This window comes from Vicugna pacos, chromosome X, assembly GCF_048564905.1.
Source record: "Vicugna pacos chromosome X, VicPac4, whole genome shotgun sequence".
Taxonomy (NCBI): Eukaryota; Metazoa; Chordata; class Mammalia; order Artiodactyla; family Camelidae; genus Vicugna; species Vicugna pacos.
Genome location: NC_133023.1, coordinates 83,155,333 through 83,171,106, shown reverse-complemented (window position 1 = coordinate 83,171,106; position 15,774 = coordinate 83,155,333). Strand labels below are relative to the sequence as shown.

The 15,774-nt window shown below is 45.1% G+C and overlaps 1 protein-coding gene across 3 annotated transcripts in view; it reads left to right on the top strand.

Moving 5' to 3' along the window:
• KIAA1210 (KIAA1210 ortholog) overlaps window positions 1-14,495 on the top strand; it is a 59,190-nt gene extending 44,695 nt beyond the window's left edge. For all 3 annotated transcript variants that reach the window (XM_031671397.2, XM_072956434.1, XM_072956435.1), the window contains 6 exons: window positions 458-652; window positions 3,031-3,139; window positions 4,794-8,321; window positions 9,329-9,492; window positions 10,901-11,006; window positions 12,424-14,495. In XM_031671397.2, the coding sequence (XP_031527257.2) occupies window positions 458-652; window positions 3,031-3,139; window positions 4,794-8,321; window positions 9,329-9,492; window positions 10,901-11,006; window positions 12,424-12,596 (4,275 nt within the window). In that variant the 3' untranslated portion in view covers window positions 12,597-14,495. The remainder of the gene's footprint in view (window positions 1-457; window positions 653-3,030; window positions 3,140-4,793; window positions 8,322-9,328; window positions 9,493-10,900; window positions 11,007-12,423) is intronic.
• The last annotated feature ends 1,279 nt before the right edge of the window (window positions 14,496-15,774 follow it).

Genomic DNA, 15,774 nt, shown 5'->3' with positions numbered 1-15,774 from the left:
GATTTTCTTGTCTCCACCAGGCACTCCTGTGGAGAAATCCCAGAACCCTGATGGTTTTACTGACATAGACTGTGCCTCTCACCCCAGTCAGCCCCTTCTGTTAATAAAAGGGGGGTACAGGACAAAAGAACATGCAAACTCTTTGACCTTGTAAACTCCACGGAATGGTTGGGTTCCTGTCCCGAGGATGAAGGGAAGCTCCTGAATGCTTGGTAAACCAGGGAGCAACCTGCACTTCTTGTTTCTCATTTTCATCTGCAAGGGAACCAGCAGAAAGTGCGCACCTTGCCTCTAATGAGCCTACTGACCAGAAGTGTGAGTGCAGCTGTAGGCAAAAGGGACAGTAATTCAGGAAGGAGTTCTCTAGGAATTCTTCTTCAGCCAGAGGAATTTCTAACTTTTGAGACCAATGCCAGCATACAGAGCTGACTCCCTTCTTTTCTCCTACTCTTTCCAGAGATCCTTTCGGCCCTCATCTGGACCCATTCACTCACAGTCCTTGAACACGATTGCCAGGCTCCCCTCTTCCAGAAGCACCCGGGTGCCTGTCGGTTTCAGCACCCCAGCCACCACCCAAGGCTGTTTGGATTCTTCAGCTGCTCGACACAAGATGGCTTTAAACCCCCGGAAACAAAAGAAGAAGAGCTTTCAGGTGACTATAAGTCCTCCAAGAGGCCTGGGGATAAACTCCTATATAAGAAAAGAAGAGTTCCAACCTTTGCAGACTGCTCCTAGGGATGTGGTATGGTTTGGGGGATCCAGACCCTAAGTAGGGCTGGTAAAGTCAAGGGTGCTGTCCCAGGCTTGACACCTTCAGAGAGGTGAGCAAACTTGCATCTTGTGAGTGGGATGTAGTATCCAGGTGGAACTTCCATAAAAGGGACTGAAGAAATGAGAAACAGTGACCTAACCCCCCAAGAAACTGCTTATTGGCTTAGCATCTGGGAATTCACTCAGCCCTCTTTGTAGAAGATATCCAATCATAGTCCAGATTAGCATTCTTTTAATTATTAATCAGATAAGACCCATGAGATACAAATTGTAGCACTCCCACTTATTTGGAGATCAGGCTTCCAGCAACTCCAAGCATTCAGAGATCCAAAGTCTCTTGGAGTCATGTAGATGTCACAAAGTTCTGTCACATGAATTTCTAGCACACTTAGGTGAGCCAATTATGTTTAAAACGTGGCCACAGATCAGACTGCGATCTGATAGCAAAGAGAAGTGATGGTTGATAGGGGAGAGAAATGACAGAAACAATCTGGGGCGACTTAGTATGGGGAGCATGAACCTTGCTGACCTCAGTAAGTCCCTCAGGGCCACACTGCATCATTGTCCAATGTAATAGGTCATGTTCATCATTCATCCAAATCATCAAGAAAAGTTGAACGAGATTCGCCAATCTCGGTTTAGGAAGATAGGGGAGTAATGTCTTTGGGAAAGATTTTTACTGAAAGCTGAGAATTCAAAGATATTGGTATTTAAAAGATGTGTCAGTGAGCTAGAAGATTCACATCGGTCCAAACAATTCCTCCATGACTCTGGGGCATAGTAAAGGGCTGTAAATCAGAGCTAGAAGAGATGAAAAGTTTTTGTAGTTACAAGCATTTTACAGGGAAGGGTATTAAAGCACAAATAGTTGCTGAAGTTCAAAAACTCTGGTAGTGGCAGAGCTTGGACCAGAACCCAGTCTTCCGACTTCCAGCCCAGGACTTTTCAGGCTACCTTGTTGCCCTGAGCTTAGACATCACAATTTGGCTTTAGAAAGAGAACAAAGTACACACTGAAAGAACAGTTGACAGGGTGGCAGGCCTAGAAGGGCCTTCCGGTGGCCCTGAGAGAATCTCCTTGGTTCAGTGTCAAGCAGAGGGTGATCAATTACTATGTGCTAGACCCTGTAAATGCATTATCACCTGGACACCTCGCCACAAATGTGGGAGGCAGGGAATGTTGGTGAAGGGAAACTTAGTGTGACCCTTCTGACTTTCTTCCTTCTGCACAGCCTAATTGAGGAAAGGCCTGGGTAGCGCTCTCTAAACAAGGCTGGGACATCTACTTCTTCCTTGTGACTCTCTCCCTGACACATGGATGAATATGAGTCTAGGGTCATTTATGACCCAGAGGCTGCTGCCACTTGCTTCCGGCTTTGGAATTTCTTAGGTGTGCAAGTTCCCCGGAGGTTTCTCCTTATCCCAAATTATAGACATGGACAGAAAGATTTAGAGAATAACTTGCGCAACATCACACAGAGAGTAAATGATGGAGCAGAGATCTGATCCCACGTCTCTCTGCCCTCATTCACTCAAAAGTAAATAATTTTGAGCTGAGTCTGTTTACACAGGCACTTCGTGTGGGAACCTAAAGAGTTGCATGTCTGTCTTTAGATGCGTATCATAAAGACTTACACGAAGCAAATTCTGGACCCTGTTCAGTGTAGTGCTCCTCTGACATTTCCACAGCTGCACTGTCATTATCTGGAAACCTTGATTATACTAAACCAACTTTAACCCCTTCAGTGTAAGGGCTGAACCCTTCATCTTTTTCTCTCTTCTTTCTCAACCAAACCCCAATCTTTTTTCTCCTTTTGAGCTAGAAAGACATAATTCATGCTTTCACTCTGAAAAGAAGTCTATCAGGATTTGAATGTGGTTCCCAGGACTGGTGAAGCAAACGTGGGAATTCCAGTGTTGACAAGAGTACGATTGTTGTCAGACCCAACAACCCCATTTTCATATGTATGGCTTTGCAGTGTGGGTCAGTGGTTTCCAGGGTGTTTTTGAGAGTTCCTTGCAGTGTATCACTCAGAGATCAGAAATGTCACATCTAGTGAACCACTTCGAATAGGAAAATGATCACCAGGGTCTGGATACCACTGGAAATAATTTCCATCATTAACGGTGTTGTTATGCTCCCAACAGAGCCATTTGGATAGCAAGGACTTTTCCCCTGATGCTTTTTCCTTTGGCAGCTATACAGGGGTTGAGGAAGAGCACTTCAGTCTGATTCAAGCTCTTTCTTTCCCTCTTTTAGGTGAAACCAAAGCAAGAGGAGTCAAGCCTTCCACTGGTTTCTGAAGAAGAGAAGAGTACAACCATACCAAAAGAAGCTGACCAAAGGAAGCCGAAAAGAGACAGTGCAGGTTGGAACATCTTCACCCTCACCCAGAAACATGTACTACAAACTTAGTGGCACAGTTCCATGTAACAGGGGCTATATAACGAGAATTGCCCAGGCCTGCTGTCCTTGGTCCTCAGAGGGCTTTCAATTTAAGATACATACTAATAAGGTCCAAGTTTCTCCATCTAAACTGCCCAATTAATACAGTTGCCATTTGTGTGAGATTTAGGTAAAGGGTCATACCTGGATTCCTATTTTATCTAAATGAATTTCCAACCAGAGAGGTGATTTATGGTTATTTGTTTGTAAGTTTGTTTAATCCTAAGTCTAACGTACCTGCTGAGTTCCTCAGTGAGCCCAGGTGTCTGAGTGCAGCCAGTGATTTCCTCTTCAGCATCCCCCCTCAGCAACGAAACCAGACAATAAAAACAGAATTGGCGAAAAAAAAATCCTGGTTTTTTAAAGTTGCTTTTCTCTTCCAGTAGAGAAAAAAGGTCTTCTGTTAACAGTGAGACCAGTTCCCATATCCATGGGCAGAGAGGGCTTGGGCAGCTGCAGACAGATGTCCTTGGCAGCCAACACCCCAAACAACAAATACCACTGGAGTGAAAAGTCTGTGTGTTTGTGTGTGTGTTTACGTGGATGTTGGCTCCAGTTGATGGCAACTGAATTTTGAGCAATACTTGATAAAACAAGATTCCTGTTTTACAAATTAAGTCAAACAGTTATTTCATATTTTTGCCGCAAAGGATTTCACACGTGGGTTCAAAGACAGGATAGCCCTTGAAGACATTCTCCCATCAAAACTAATAAAACCATGAAACTCTTCTGCGTAACAACAAAAAGAAAGAAATTAAATGAGTAATTTCTTTTACTTTCTTTTTACCCTTTTTTCATATTTATTTTTAATAGCATTCCCTTTTACACACAGAGATGAAAACATTCATTGTCCGTGGGGTCAGATACTTTTGTTTTCCATATAATGGAAGTGGCTTGGAATGAACCTCCAGGTTCGGTGCTATTTGCTGGATGTGAAACCACTAGATGGAGCTAAGGATCAGTTGATGATGAGGGAGAGGAGGAAGTGAGGGCCCTCCCACCTGGGGATCAAACTTGGGTTCCTTAGTAAAAGTGCTAGAGAGGAGAGGAGCAATCTGTAGAACTGCTGCCTTGTACTTGATCTGAAGTCTGTGGACCAATACACTCTTCCAAGATTGCTTTGCATGCATTTTACATCAGATTACTTTACTACAAGAGAGTTGAAAGCAGAAGAAATGAGGGGCCATAATCCCACCTCCCATAACCCCTGTTGACTACTAAGTAGAAAGTAAAAGTTCCCTTCGCCCTGCCCCAGTTTCCTAAAAGGTAATCATTGTTACAAGTTCAAAAAATGGCCTTTTGATGTGTCTCACACCTAATGGTGGAACAGACTGTTGATATAATGGTGATGGGCCAATCTTGGAATCAGTTCATAAAACAGGATTTCACTTTGATTTAAAAATTTCCAACTGCAGAAGGCTAATAGTGACCAAGTTGCTCTCTGTCTTCAGAATAGCTACTTCTCTGTACTAGGGAATTCAATAGCAAGTAGGTACCTAGCGGGCCAGGGCAGAGTATTCTTATTTTAGGAAATCAAAAGGACACACTTTTCCTTTCCTTATTTCTATTTGGTACAGGTCCCTCAAGCCAGAAACAGAGCAACAGAGCTGAGATTTATGAAAAGAAGACAACAGATCAGGCTGCAAACAAAGATGCCGCTGGGAGTCAGGGCTACCCACTTTCCCCAGCATACGGAAGGCGACGTGGAAGAAGAGGATTAAGTACTTTGGGGATGAATGAGCGTGGATCCAGAAGAAGAAGCTTTAAACAATCCAGTAGAGCCCTTGGCCTAGGTGACAGAGCTGGGTCCCCACCTGCTGATAAGACCTCCAGGGACAGCCCTGTCTGGCATCTGCCCTTGGAGAAGCAAGTTGTAGAGCAATGCACAACTCCACAAACAGAAAGTGCTGCGCCGCTGGAGCTGTTTTCAGATAAAAACGACGTGGGAAGGAGAAATGCCGGTGTAGACTTTGATGCCAGAAAAGCATCAGCATCACAGTCAATACCTGAAGACCTGCAAGAGTCCATGGTCACTGGTCTCTCACCATACCATGAAGATGGGGCTTCTGGAGCCAAGAAGACGGAAGCCAGAGCTGCTCTCTCACCAGTGGTAGAAAACCTTTCCACAACCCAAGATGTCATTTTCTCAGTGCCAGTGAAGGATCAGGTGTTTATGGACCCTTCTGACATCCAGTCAGAAGAGGAAGGAGCTTCCAGCTTTGATCGGAAGAGTGTCCGATTTAAAGTGAAGTCAGCTCAAAATCCCTGCAGAGAAAAGCCTCCTGGCAATGTTCTCCAGGCCTTCACAGCCAGAGTTTCAGGTACAGTGAGTGCTTTGGCAGACAGAGGCTCTTCTGCAGAGGGGAAGCCTCCCAGAAGCTTTTCCCGGTCCTTAGGGAAGCCGAGGCCTGAAGCAGTCGCCTCAGATTCAGAGAGTACTTCCGAGGCAGGGAGCGGTGCTGAGCAGCGGCGGGCTCCCAGGTATTCTTCCCGGTCCTTGGGGAAGTCCAAAGGTGGCCGAGAAGTCTTCGCAGAATCAAGTTTTGTCGAGCACGTGAGCACTTCTGATGAGCAGCTGGTTCCCAGGCGTGCTCCCCAGGCTTTGGGGGAGTCTGATGATGACCCCTCCACAGGATCAAGTAGCTATGTTGAAAAGTACAACAGTGCTGAGGACTGGAGCAGCTCTGAGGAAGATCTGCCTCCCAGGTGCCCTTCCCAGGCCTTGGGGAGGCCCAAAGACCAAGAAGAAGTCTCCTCGGTTTCAAGGAATGCACCTGAAGTTTCGGGTGTTTCTGTGGAGCAGATGCCTCCCAGGCGCCCATTCCAGTCCTGGGTGAGCCCTAAATTACAGCAACAAGCCTCTGTGGGTCCAAAGAGCGCTGCCGGGGAGTGGGACATTTCTGTGGAGCCGCTGCCTCCTAGAGTGCCTTCCAAGCGCCTGATGAGGCTGAAAGTTGAGCAACCGGTCTCCGCAGGTCCAGAAGTTACTACTAGTGAAAGGATCACTTCCGTGGAGCTGCTACCTTCAAGACATCCTTCTCATCCCCCAACGAAACCAATAGCTGAGCAAGACATCTCTGCCGGTCCAGAGAGCACAGCTGTGGAGGGGAACATGTCTAGGAAGCTGCTGCCTCCCAGACGTCCCTCCCAGGCTCTGGTGAGACCAGTCGTGGAGCACCAAGTCTCCTCCGGTGCGGAAAGTGCCATGGTTGAGAAGAGCGTTTCTATGGAGCTGCTGCTTCCCAGACATCATTCTCAGCCCCTGATGAGACCTCTAGCCCAGCAACACGTCTCTGCAGGTCCAGAGAGTGCTGTGGCAGAAGGGAGCATTTCTAGGGAGCCTCTGCCTTCTAAAGTTCTTGCCCAGCCCTTGGTGAATGCTAAAGCTGAACACAATGTATTTTCAGATTTGGAGGGTGTTTCTGCTGAGCAGATTATTCCGGTGGAGACACTGCTCCCCAAATATTCTCCCCAGTCCTTGACAAATCCTCAAGCCCAGAAAATCTCAGAGAACACTGCTGTAGAGGAGGGCATGTTCGGGGAGCTGCTGCCTCCCAGACACAGCTTCCAGCAGTCCTGGGTGAGCCCCAAATTTGAGCAACAAGCCTCTGCGGGTCCAGAGAGCGCTGCCATGGAGTGGGGCATTTCTATGGAGCCACTGCCTCCCAGAGTCCCTTCCCAGCCCCTGGCGAGGTCAGTAGTCAAACAAGCAATCTCTGAAGGTCCAGAGAGTGTTGCTTCTACCGAGCTGCCGCCTGCCAAACATTCCTGGTCCATTGTGAGACGTAAAGTCCGGCAGATGTCAAGTTTGGAGAGCGCTGCTGTCGAGGTGGGCATTTCTGGGAGACCACTGCCCCCTAGACATCCTGCCCAGGTGGCAAAAAAGTCTAAAATTCAGGAAATGTCCTCACGTCTAGAGAGCAGTACTGGTGAAGAAGACACATCTAAGAAAATGGTGCTTTCCAAGCGTCCCTCCCAGTCGTTTGTCAAGTTTATGGCCCAGCAAATCTTTTCAGAGAGTCCTGCTGTTGAGGAGGGAAATTATGTGGATCCTCCATTTTCAAATCCACCTTCCAAATCTATGTTGAGGCCAAAAGTCGAGCACCAAGTTTTCTCAGGCTGGGAGAGTGCTGATACCGAGGGAGGCACTTCTTCCAAGCTGCTGCCTATGAAAAGCTCTCTGGAGGGCTTGAGGAGGCCGGAAGGCTCGCAAGAGGTTTTTGCCCATTCGGAGAGTGGTCATGTGAAGTGGAGCAGTTCTAAGGACCAGCAGCCTCCCAGACACCTTGCCCAGGCTTTGGGGAAGCTGGAGTACCAGCAAGAAATCTCCTTGGCTTCTGAGAGCTCTCGTGGAGAATGGAGGCGTTCCGAAGAGCAGCTGCCTTGCAGGCGCCCCTTCCAAGCTGAGGATGAGGCTGAATTTCAGCCACAGACTTTCTCGACAGGCCCAGTGAGTGCACCTGCGGAGGAGAGAGGTTCGGAGGAGCGCCTGCCTCCCAGACACACCTTTCAGGCTCTTGCAGACCCTGAGTGTCAGCAACAGGTTTATTCAAGTTCTGTGAGTGCTGCTGCTGAGGAAACCATTTTTGAGAGCAAGCCTAGCTGCTGGTCCCTACCGAGAGACCCCACTTCTCCAAACAAAACCAAGAAACGCAGCCAAAGCTCTGAAGACCTCGTTAAGAACACCCCGACTCCTGCTACCAAACCTGTGAAGTTCACCGTCACTCCTGCCTGGCAAGCATCCATTTCTGGAGGCACTTATTCTAAGGAGGAAGCTCTTGGGAGTGGTGCTCAAAATAACAGTCATTCAAATTCATCCACCAATGGGGCTGATGTTGAAAATCTTTTTGGAGTCCGACTGAGAAGAACCTCTTCCTCACAAAAGGGTAAGAGTGGGAAACAAGATTTTACCAAGCATCCTTCGCACTCCTTGGGCCCAATTTCATCTTCCATAGGTAGAGGACAGCAAATCAGAAGAAGGGCTTCCACAGGGCTCCTGGGCAGCGCACAGAGCCTCCCCACAACATCTAACTTTGCAGAGAGGCTACAGAGGAGGCCCAAATCTGAAAGCATGGGCAAGAAGCAACCCGCTTACAGGACCCCAGGTGAGACTTTATCTTTCCAGATGGCAAACAGGTACCAAATGGAGGGAAGAACTGGAAAACAAAGTCTTGACTAGGAGGAAGTCTGCTCTAGCTTTGCTTGCTCAGTTGTTGCTTTGATAAGGCTGGCTTGTGGACTTAGGGGCAGAATCATGCCCCATTCTAGATTAATGGATTTGGAGATGGTTCATTTTGAGTCCTCTGTTCCTCAAGGTGGTCCCCTCTGGACATTTGTCCACATTCTGTAATAGACATGTGACCATCTCCCCATCCCCCAACCTCTGTACACCTTACATGTAGATGGGATTTTATGCTTTTCTCAAAATACGTTTCTTTACATGTCTTAGGTGCCCCTCAACACTGTGTGTATTTTTAAAACCAACTCATTAATAAGCACTATGTTCAGGCTCTCAGCTTGAAATCTTAATTTATTGTAAATGTTTTGTACTTCCACAGCTTCTTCACTCACCTGAAATGCCTAAGAACCCAGAGCTAGGTGATATTTTGAGCATTTATCTCTCTCAAAGCCTTTGTACCTTCAGGCTCACCATCACATAGTCTTGTACACACCTATAACCACACCCATGTAACCACACACTTGCATTAGGGACCATGAGGTAACAAATACAGTAAGATTTTCCTTGGAGTTAAGAGAAATGACATCAGTGAATTCAGCATCTAGCCTCGTAGGAATTTTCCCAGCACATCTAGCAACCACTGTCCTACCCTGAACTGGAGATAGGAAGAGGGATGGACAAGGGAGGGAAAGGGACCAGTAAGAGGACGGTTTGCAAACTTAGAAGTACAGCTTCTTATCTACTCAAGGAACTCCTGCCTTGCCAAGTTGTGGGGAGGGTACAAAAGAAGGAGGCCCTTCTCTATGTGTTATCTGTTTATTTTCATTTGGCAATTAACAAGGGTCCCATTTGGGACCTTACTGTGGGTAGGCCCCAGTCAGTCTCAAAACCCTGCCTGCCTCGCTTCAGTTCTAACTTTCATTCCTTTCACAGGAAAAGCTCCTGGTCAACAGTCAGATTGTGCCACCTCAGAGCCAGCTTGGATAACCATGGTGAAGCAGAAGCAGGGGAGTTTCCAGGCCAACATTCCTGCAAACGAGCCCAAAACCAAGAATAGAGCTGGAGCCAAGCCTGAGACTAAGGAGCCTAGATATTGGGTAGGACCTGGGGCAGCCCACAAAACACTCCAAAAGGTTGCTGGAGCCAACTGACTAAGATTGTATTGGGAACTTTGCTAAAGATGCAGCTCCCCACCTCTTTGAATACGTTAATCATACATTAATCTGGGGACTCTTCAGGGGAAAAGACTTGCTTTGTACTCATAGAAATGTGCTCCGCTTTATGCTCTTAAAGGATTTGTAAAAAGTGATGAATATGAGAAGATTCAAGTCCTGTCCTAAGGAATTCCATGAAATTGGTCTAGAAATAAGGAGCCATTAAAAAAAAACCCAAAGGTCACCACTGGGGTGAGAGTTGAGTAAATATCCTTACAGATATTTTATGCCTATAAATATGTACATGTATTTAAGAAAATATAAATGGAATTAAACTATACATACTATTTTTCATTTAACATTTCACTTCTGGACACCCTTCCATATCAGTACATAATGGTTTACCTTTACGTAAGTAAAGGTAGTTTCATGTTTGGGTTTCCACATACCGACTTGGTTTGGTGTGGCACCCCCTATAAGTTAAGAGAAAAGCTATGTGATGAACAAGGCTAATGGTACCACGTGTGGACCAGACATGATGGGATGATGTCTTGCTTCCAATGTCGCATTTGCAATGTCTTTGGAAGTGTCAGAATGAGACCCCTGCTTGTCAAAACTACAGAAAACTGACTCAAGAAAACATCAAATTTACATATCAAAAGATATGTCTAAGTTCCTATACTTCTAAGTGCTTACTGAATTTGTTGTGGGATCATGTGAAAATCTAACTCTTTGCTTTAAAGATCTTTTCATTTTCATCATTAGTGTTTTTATGGGAGCAGGATCATACAGGGCAAAGTCCACCTTCATTAAAGCTTTTGTCGGGGGACATATTTTAGGGTATATAAACTCATTGATTTAGACTAGTTGTGGAGAGGTTAATTTGAAAAGCTTAAGCTGTACAATTTTGAAAACACCTAGTTGTATCACTTTCTAATGCAAGTCAGATGTAAACAAGTTTTGTTACGTAGAAATCCATGAAAGTCACGTTAATTAACTGATAAGGTGTTTGTAACCACCACATTCTGTTAGCTTGCTAAGTGCTGGTAAAGTGCTAGAGAAGAGGCTGTTGTCAAGTTAAATAATTCTCACGTTAACTTGTTTACACTATTTGTATGATTAGACAACCTTTTCTTCCAGCTCAGAAAGGTGATAAACTTGAACCAGCTTAGGTTTTGTGAACTGAAATTTTGAACCAAGGTGCTTTCTGTTTCTTTCTATCTCTCTCTCTCTTTCCTTCTGGTTAATGTTGAACTCATAATACCCAGGACAGGGCTTGTGATTTGAATAAGTAATTTGCAGTTTTCATGTCAGGACTTAACAACCTTTCTGTTTTCATTTTGTGTTAAAGAGAGCTGGCCTTGCAAATGAAAACCAATCAAGACGGATTTTCAGTTCCAATGTCAATAGACAGGAGAAAATGGTACGGATGAAGCTACCTAAGTCTACCAAAGCAGGTAAAAAACACCCCCCACCCCCACCCCTCAAAATAGCCTGGGTAGAATGTTGTGAAACTTTTGCAGTTTCAAGCTCAGACAACAGATGTCTCTTCCCCCAAATCAGCTTCATGTTTCTCTCATGGCTCTTCCATTAGATACAGATATCAGCTTGTTTTAGGAAAATCTGATAATTATGACTACTGTTAAGTCCAGTGTGTAACTTTCAGAGAGCCTTCCAGTCTTTACCACATCTATGAAGCTGTATAGGCACAAAATTGTGATCACTCACTAGAACATTCTTAGGGCTGGTATTCAAGAGGAAAGAACCAAGTTACTTTTTTTTTTAGTTCATAGCAAAGCAGCATTTTCTCACCTTCTACATTCCCAATGAATCTGTGGAAAATAAAGCACTGTAAAGTCTCAGTGGTATTGAATTGTTTTTTTTAACCATTTAAAAGCTTGTTTCAGCCCCTCTGTATTCTGAGCAGGGGTATGAGAGGTGGGGGAATGTTGAAAGCTGAAAAAGCACTGCTGCGATAGAATAAGGTCTCATCAGTAGAGTTGTGTGCCAGAGGGATGTTTTCTCTTCCAGGAGGAGGAGCGGGGTAGGGGGAGGATGGATTTATATTGAGTCATCTTTGCCCTCTCTCTTAGTCTGTCTCATGAAGAAATTAAACTAGGAGTTTAGGAACCCACTGTGTGGCCATGAAATAGCAGCACTTGACCTGCTTATAGCTGTGAATCGTCTCATGTGCACTGTACTCCTGTCAAGTGGTTCTCAACTCTCATTGTATATTAGAATCACCTGATGAGCTTTTTTAAAATTACAGATTGCCCTGGATCCATTGCTAGAGATTCTAATTCAGTTAGTTCAAGAAATAGCATGTGCATTCATATTTTTAAAGAGAACCCTAGATGATTCTAATGTGTGGCCAGGGTTGAGAATCACTGGTTGACTCTAAGCCACTAAGTCCATCAACCATAAAGCCAGATGAGGGAAGGAGTAGTTGATATAATGTTATTTAGCATAGACTTTTACTGGGTGGATCTACTGAGTCATCAGTCATTTCATACAACATCATGGATTGGCAAAACAAAACAATATTACCTTATTTAAATTGAAAAAACTGAAAAGATACATTTCCCCTCTAGACTCAATTCAGAAGTGTAAGACAATCCAATAATAATCAGCCAAAGATTGGCAGTTACAGCTGTAGGTATTTTCTCTCAGACCTTCCCATGTCCAGGTCCCTGTGGCCATAGCCGTATTGATGTTACCCCTTTCACATATCACCCTATGGCACTGCCTATGCACTGACTTTTAGAAGCCAGAGAAAACCTGAAAGGAGGAAAAGTCTTATTGCATCCCATAAACATACCTCAGTATCTCTGGGGCTTCTTACTACTTGTGTGTTATTTACTGTGGTTCCAATAGGATTTGAAGATGATAAGATATTTCAAGTACATTCTATGAAGAAGGAAACCAGAAGGTCTTCCACTCTCCCAGTCACACTACAACAGCCGGTTGAGCCAGCTGAGCCAGTCTGGTTCTCCCTGGCCAAGAAGAAAGCCAAAGCATGGAGCCAGATGGCAGAAATCATTAAATAAATAGCTCCTGGGTGGAGTATCAGCATTTCAAATGATAATTGCCAATAGCTGTTATTAATGCCACATAGTGATTTATTTACTGTAACCATTTGTATTAAGCAAAGGAGCCTTAAAATGAAAATTAAAGCTAATAATTATCTGAATGAAACAAATGCCGTAAATGTGTAACCTTCAGTAGAGTCACTGCCAGCATCTGAAAACCCAGAATTTCCTCTGTGAAAACTATGTAAAATGTTTGCACTTCTGTCAAATTGAGAAGTCTTTAACTTTGGACAATGTGCTTTTAGAAGGGAGAAAGCGAAAACATTTTGTTGGAGCAACTAAGAGGTAGTCATTTCCCTTGATCAAGTAAATTCATTCTAATGGAAATGTCCAGATGATTTGGCCCAAGGATTGGCTTTTAGGTTCTATGAGCCTAGTTTGATGCTTCAGTTTTTTGGTTGCTGCTCCAAGCTTTGCAAAGCCCCTAAGAAGAGGTGGTAGAAGTGAAAATCCTGGGTGTCCAAGAAAATTTTTGCACAGCCAGTCCCCCAATCAGCCCACTGCCCTTTGAAACACCTTCTTTGTATCTGTGAGGGCCCCCAATGCCTACAATTTATACAGAGCTCTCTCTGCACCTGCCCTATGTCAACCTGTCACAGGTCTGGCAGCAGTGAGCACCTTCCTATGAGGCAGACCATTCCTTGGGGATTCTCGTACTCCTCTGGATGGTTAGTCCATCAGTGTTTGACCTTTTGCCCCAGTGCCACTGTGACCCTCTCCAGTTGCTCAGACATGTACTGCATGTCACATATATCCTGTTTTTTAACCTAAGACCCTGTTGAAATTCAAACTTCTACAGATGCTGAAAGCTGTGCTTTCAATCAGGCAGATGGAAAGCCTTCCGCAGAGGAAGTCTGGGGCCACTGGAGAGCTGTCTTACACACTGGCTCCAGCCTTAAGATGGAGACCTCCACATAGTCCAGTTTCTTGTCACTTTCCCTCAGCAGCCTCTGTTTCACAAGATTTTACCCCAAAGCAAGACTGCAATTCTAAAGCCATAGAACAATTAACTTTCTGCTAACTGGAAGCCCAAGGTGATTAAATCAGCCTTTCCTTGCCCTTATTCCTAGGGGCACACACCCCAAAAGTCACTAGGCTAGACAGCCCTTGCCTCCCCAGTGAACCACTCACCCCAAGTCCTTTCCCTCTGTTCCATCCCCTAGACACACCAAGCACTAAGGGAGAGCTCCCTCTGATACCTGGGCAGTACCCAGCTCATTTGCTTAGGAAACCCAGAAGTGTCCTAATATACCTTTTTCTGTGTCTGTCTCTGTCACCTTGGGGCTACTTTGCTTAAACAGAAATGCAGACCTAGATATAACTGTGCCTTTAAATTCTGAGTAGGGTGCTGCCACATGCAAAAAAAGTTCAGCGAGGCTGTGAGGTGCCAGAGCTAATTTAAATCCTTGATGCTTGGTTTTGCTGATGATGATATAATGTGATATTGCACAATCATATGCTGGATTGTATCTTTTCTCTATACTACATTTATTTTTCCTGATACTGTATCTTTGCCTTTTTGATAATGCTAAGATTTTGATTGTTTGGGTTTGATTTCCTTTGTTTTCTCATAGTGAACAGATCATTAAAGGTAGATGCCCTTTGCCTAGGTAGTCCTGGTAAATTAGCTGTTACACCTCCGATGCCCCTTTCCTCAGAGTGGACCACTATTAGGTTATTCTCACCCTAAGAACTCTCCATTAACAATTTCCTTTCCACAGTTAACAACAAAAATCTGTTTTAAGTAAAGAGGTTAAGTTTTTTTAACGCCTAGAGGCACATTCTGACAAGTTTTCAGCTTCTTTTAGCATTCTTGATTTCTGCTATATGCAAAGCAAATAAATTCAATAAAGCCTGTTCTGTAGTCTGTCTCTGTCTGTCACATGAGGAGGGAAACTGAATATAGGATTATTGACAACTTAGACCTGAGAGTTGTCAGAAAAGCTAAATGATTTTAAGAGGTTGTGCAAGGCATAAAGGCCCCCTTTATGGAGGTGTGCCTGACCAAGCTAACGGCCTCCAGGTGGGTATTTGTATGAGGAAGAGATGGTATTGAAGAGAAGGTTTTCACATGTATAAATATCTGGAGAGCGAACAGATGGGTGGGAGAAAGAATGCAGATGGGGGTGAGCAGACAGGGAGGGCAAGGTGGTGGTTGTACTCCAGCCTGGCTCAGGGACTGGGTCTCAGTCTTACAGCAAGATGGGTTATTAGAACAAGCCATTATCGAAAGGAAGGGGCCCTGCTGTGCTCAGGTAACAAAGTGTAACACAGAATGAGCAAGGGGAAGGGGTGATAGATCAGATATTTAACCTGGCCCTCCTGTAACATTTGTAATATTTACAGGACTCAGAGAAAGAATTCAGTTAGAGATCCGGATACCATGTCTAAAAATACTTGAAATGTTTAAATCAACTAATGAACCGTTAAATAAGTTATCTCCTCCCATGACAAATGTACCTTCATAACGACCTAAAAGTGCAGGTTGGGATTTAGAATTCTCAGACTCCTACGTTCTGCTCCAGTGGTTTGGGAAGAGCTCCCCACCTCCCTCTTGCCCGTGCTCCGGCTCCCAGACCAGGCCCCATCCCCCGCTTGGGGCATACAGTCCCCCTCGGGCCTGGGAGCACAGCCCCCGGCAGTGCAGTCAGCCCTCGCCAGGACAGCTCTAAGAGGAGCACGCAGGCCCTGGCAGCAGGCTGGGGACTGTTGAGGGGGGCCAGGTACCTGGAGCATGAGCTAGCAGGGGCACACCTCCCACTCCCATGGGCTGGGCTCCTGGCCCTCTAGGGAGGGGTACGGTTGGAAGAGGGCCCAAGTGGGGCCTCTAAAGCAGGAGCTCAAGACAGAGGCCCCTCTTGCCTGGGTCTACAAGCAATACTACATTAACTAGGACACATAAACACTAACAAGTCAGAGGCAATTTGAAGCCTCTCAAATCACACCAAATGGAAAACTGTCTATTGGCCTACCCTTTTCCTTCAGATAATGATGACAAGGGGCCTGTGCCTTTGACCCACCATGCGGCACTAGCCATAAGGAATTCATGATAATACATTTTAAAATGTCAACAATGGTGATTTAAAAAGGGTTATGGAAGTGTTAAGTTTACTACACTTTAACAGGCATTAGTGGA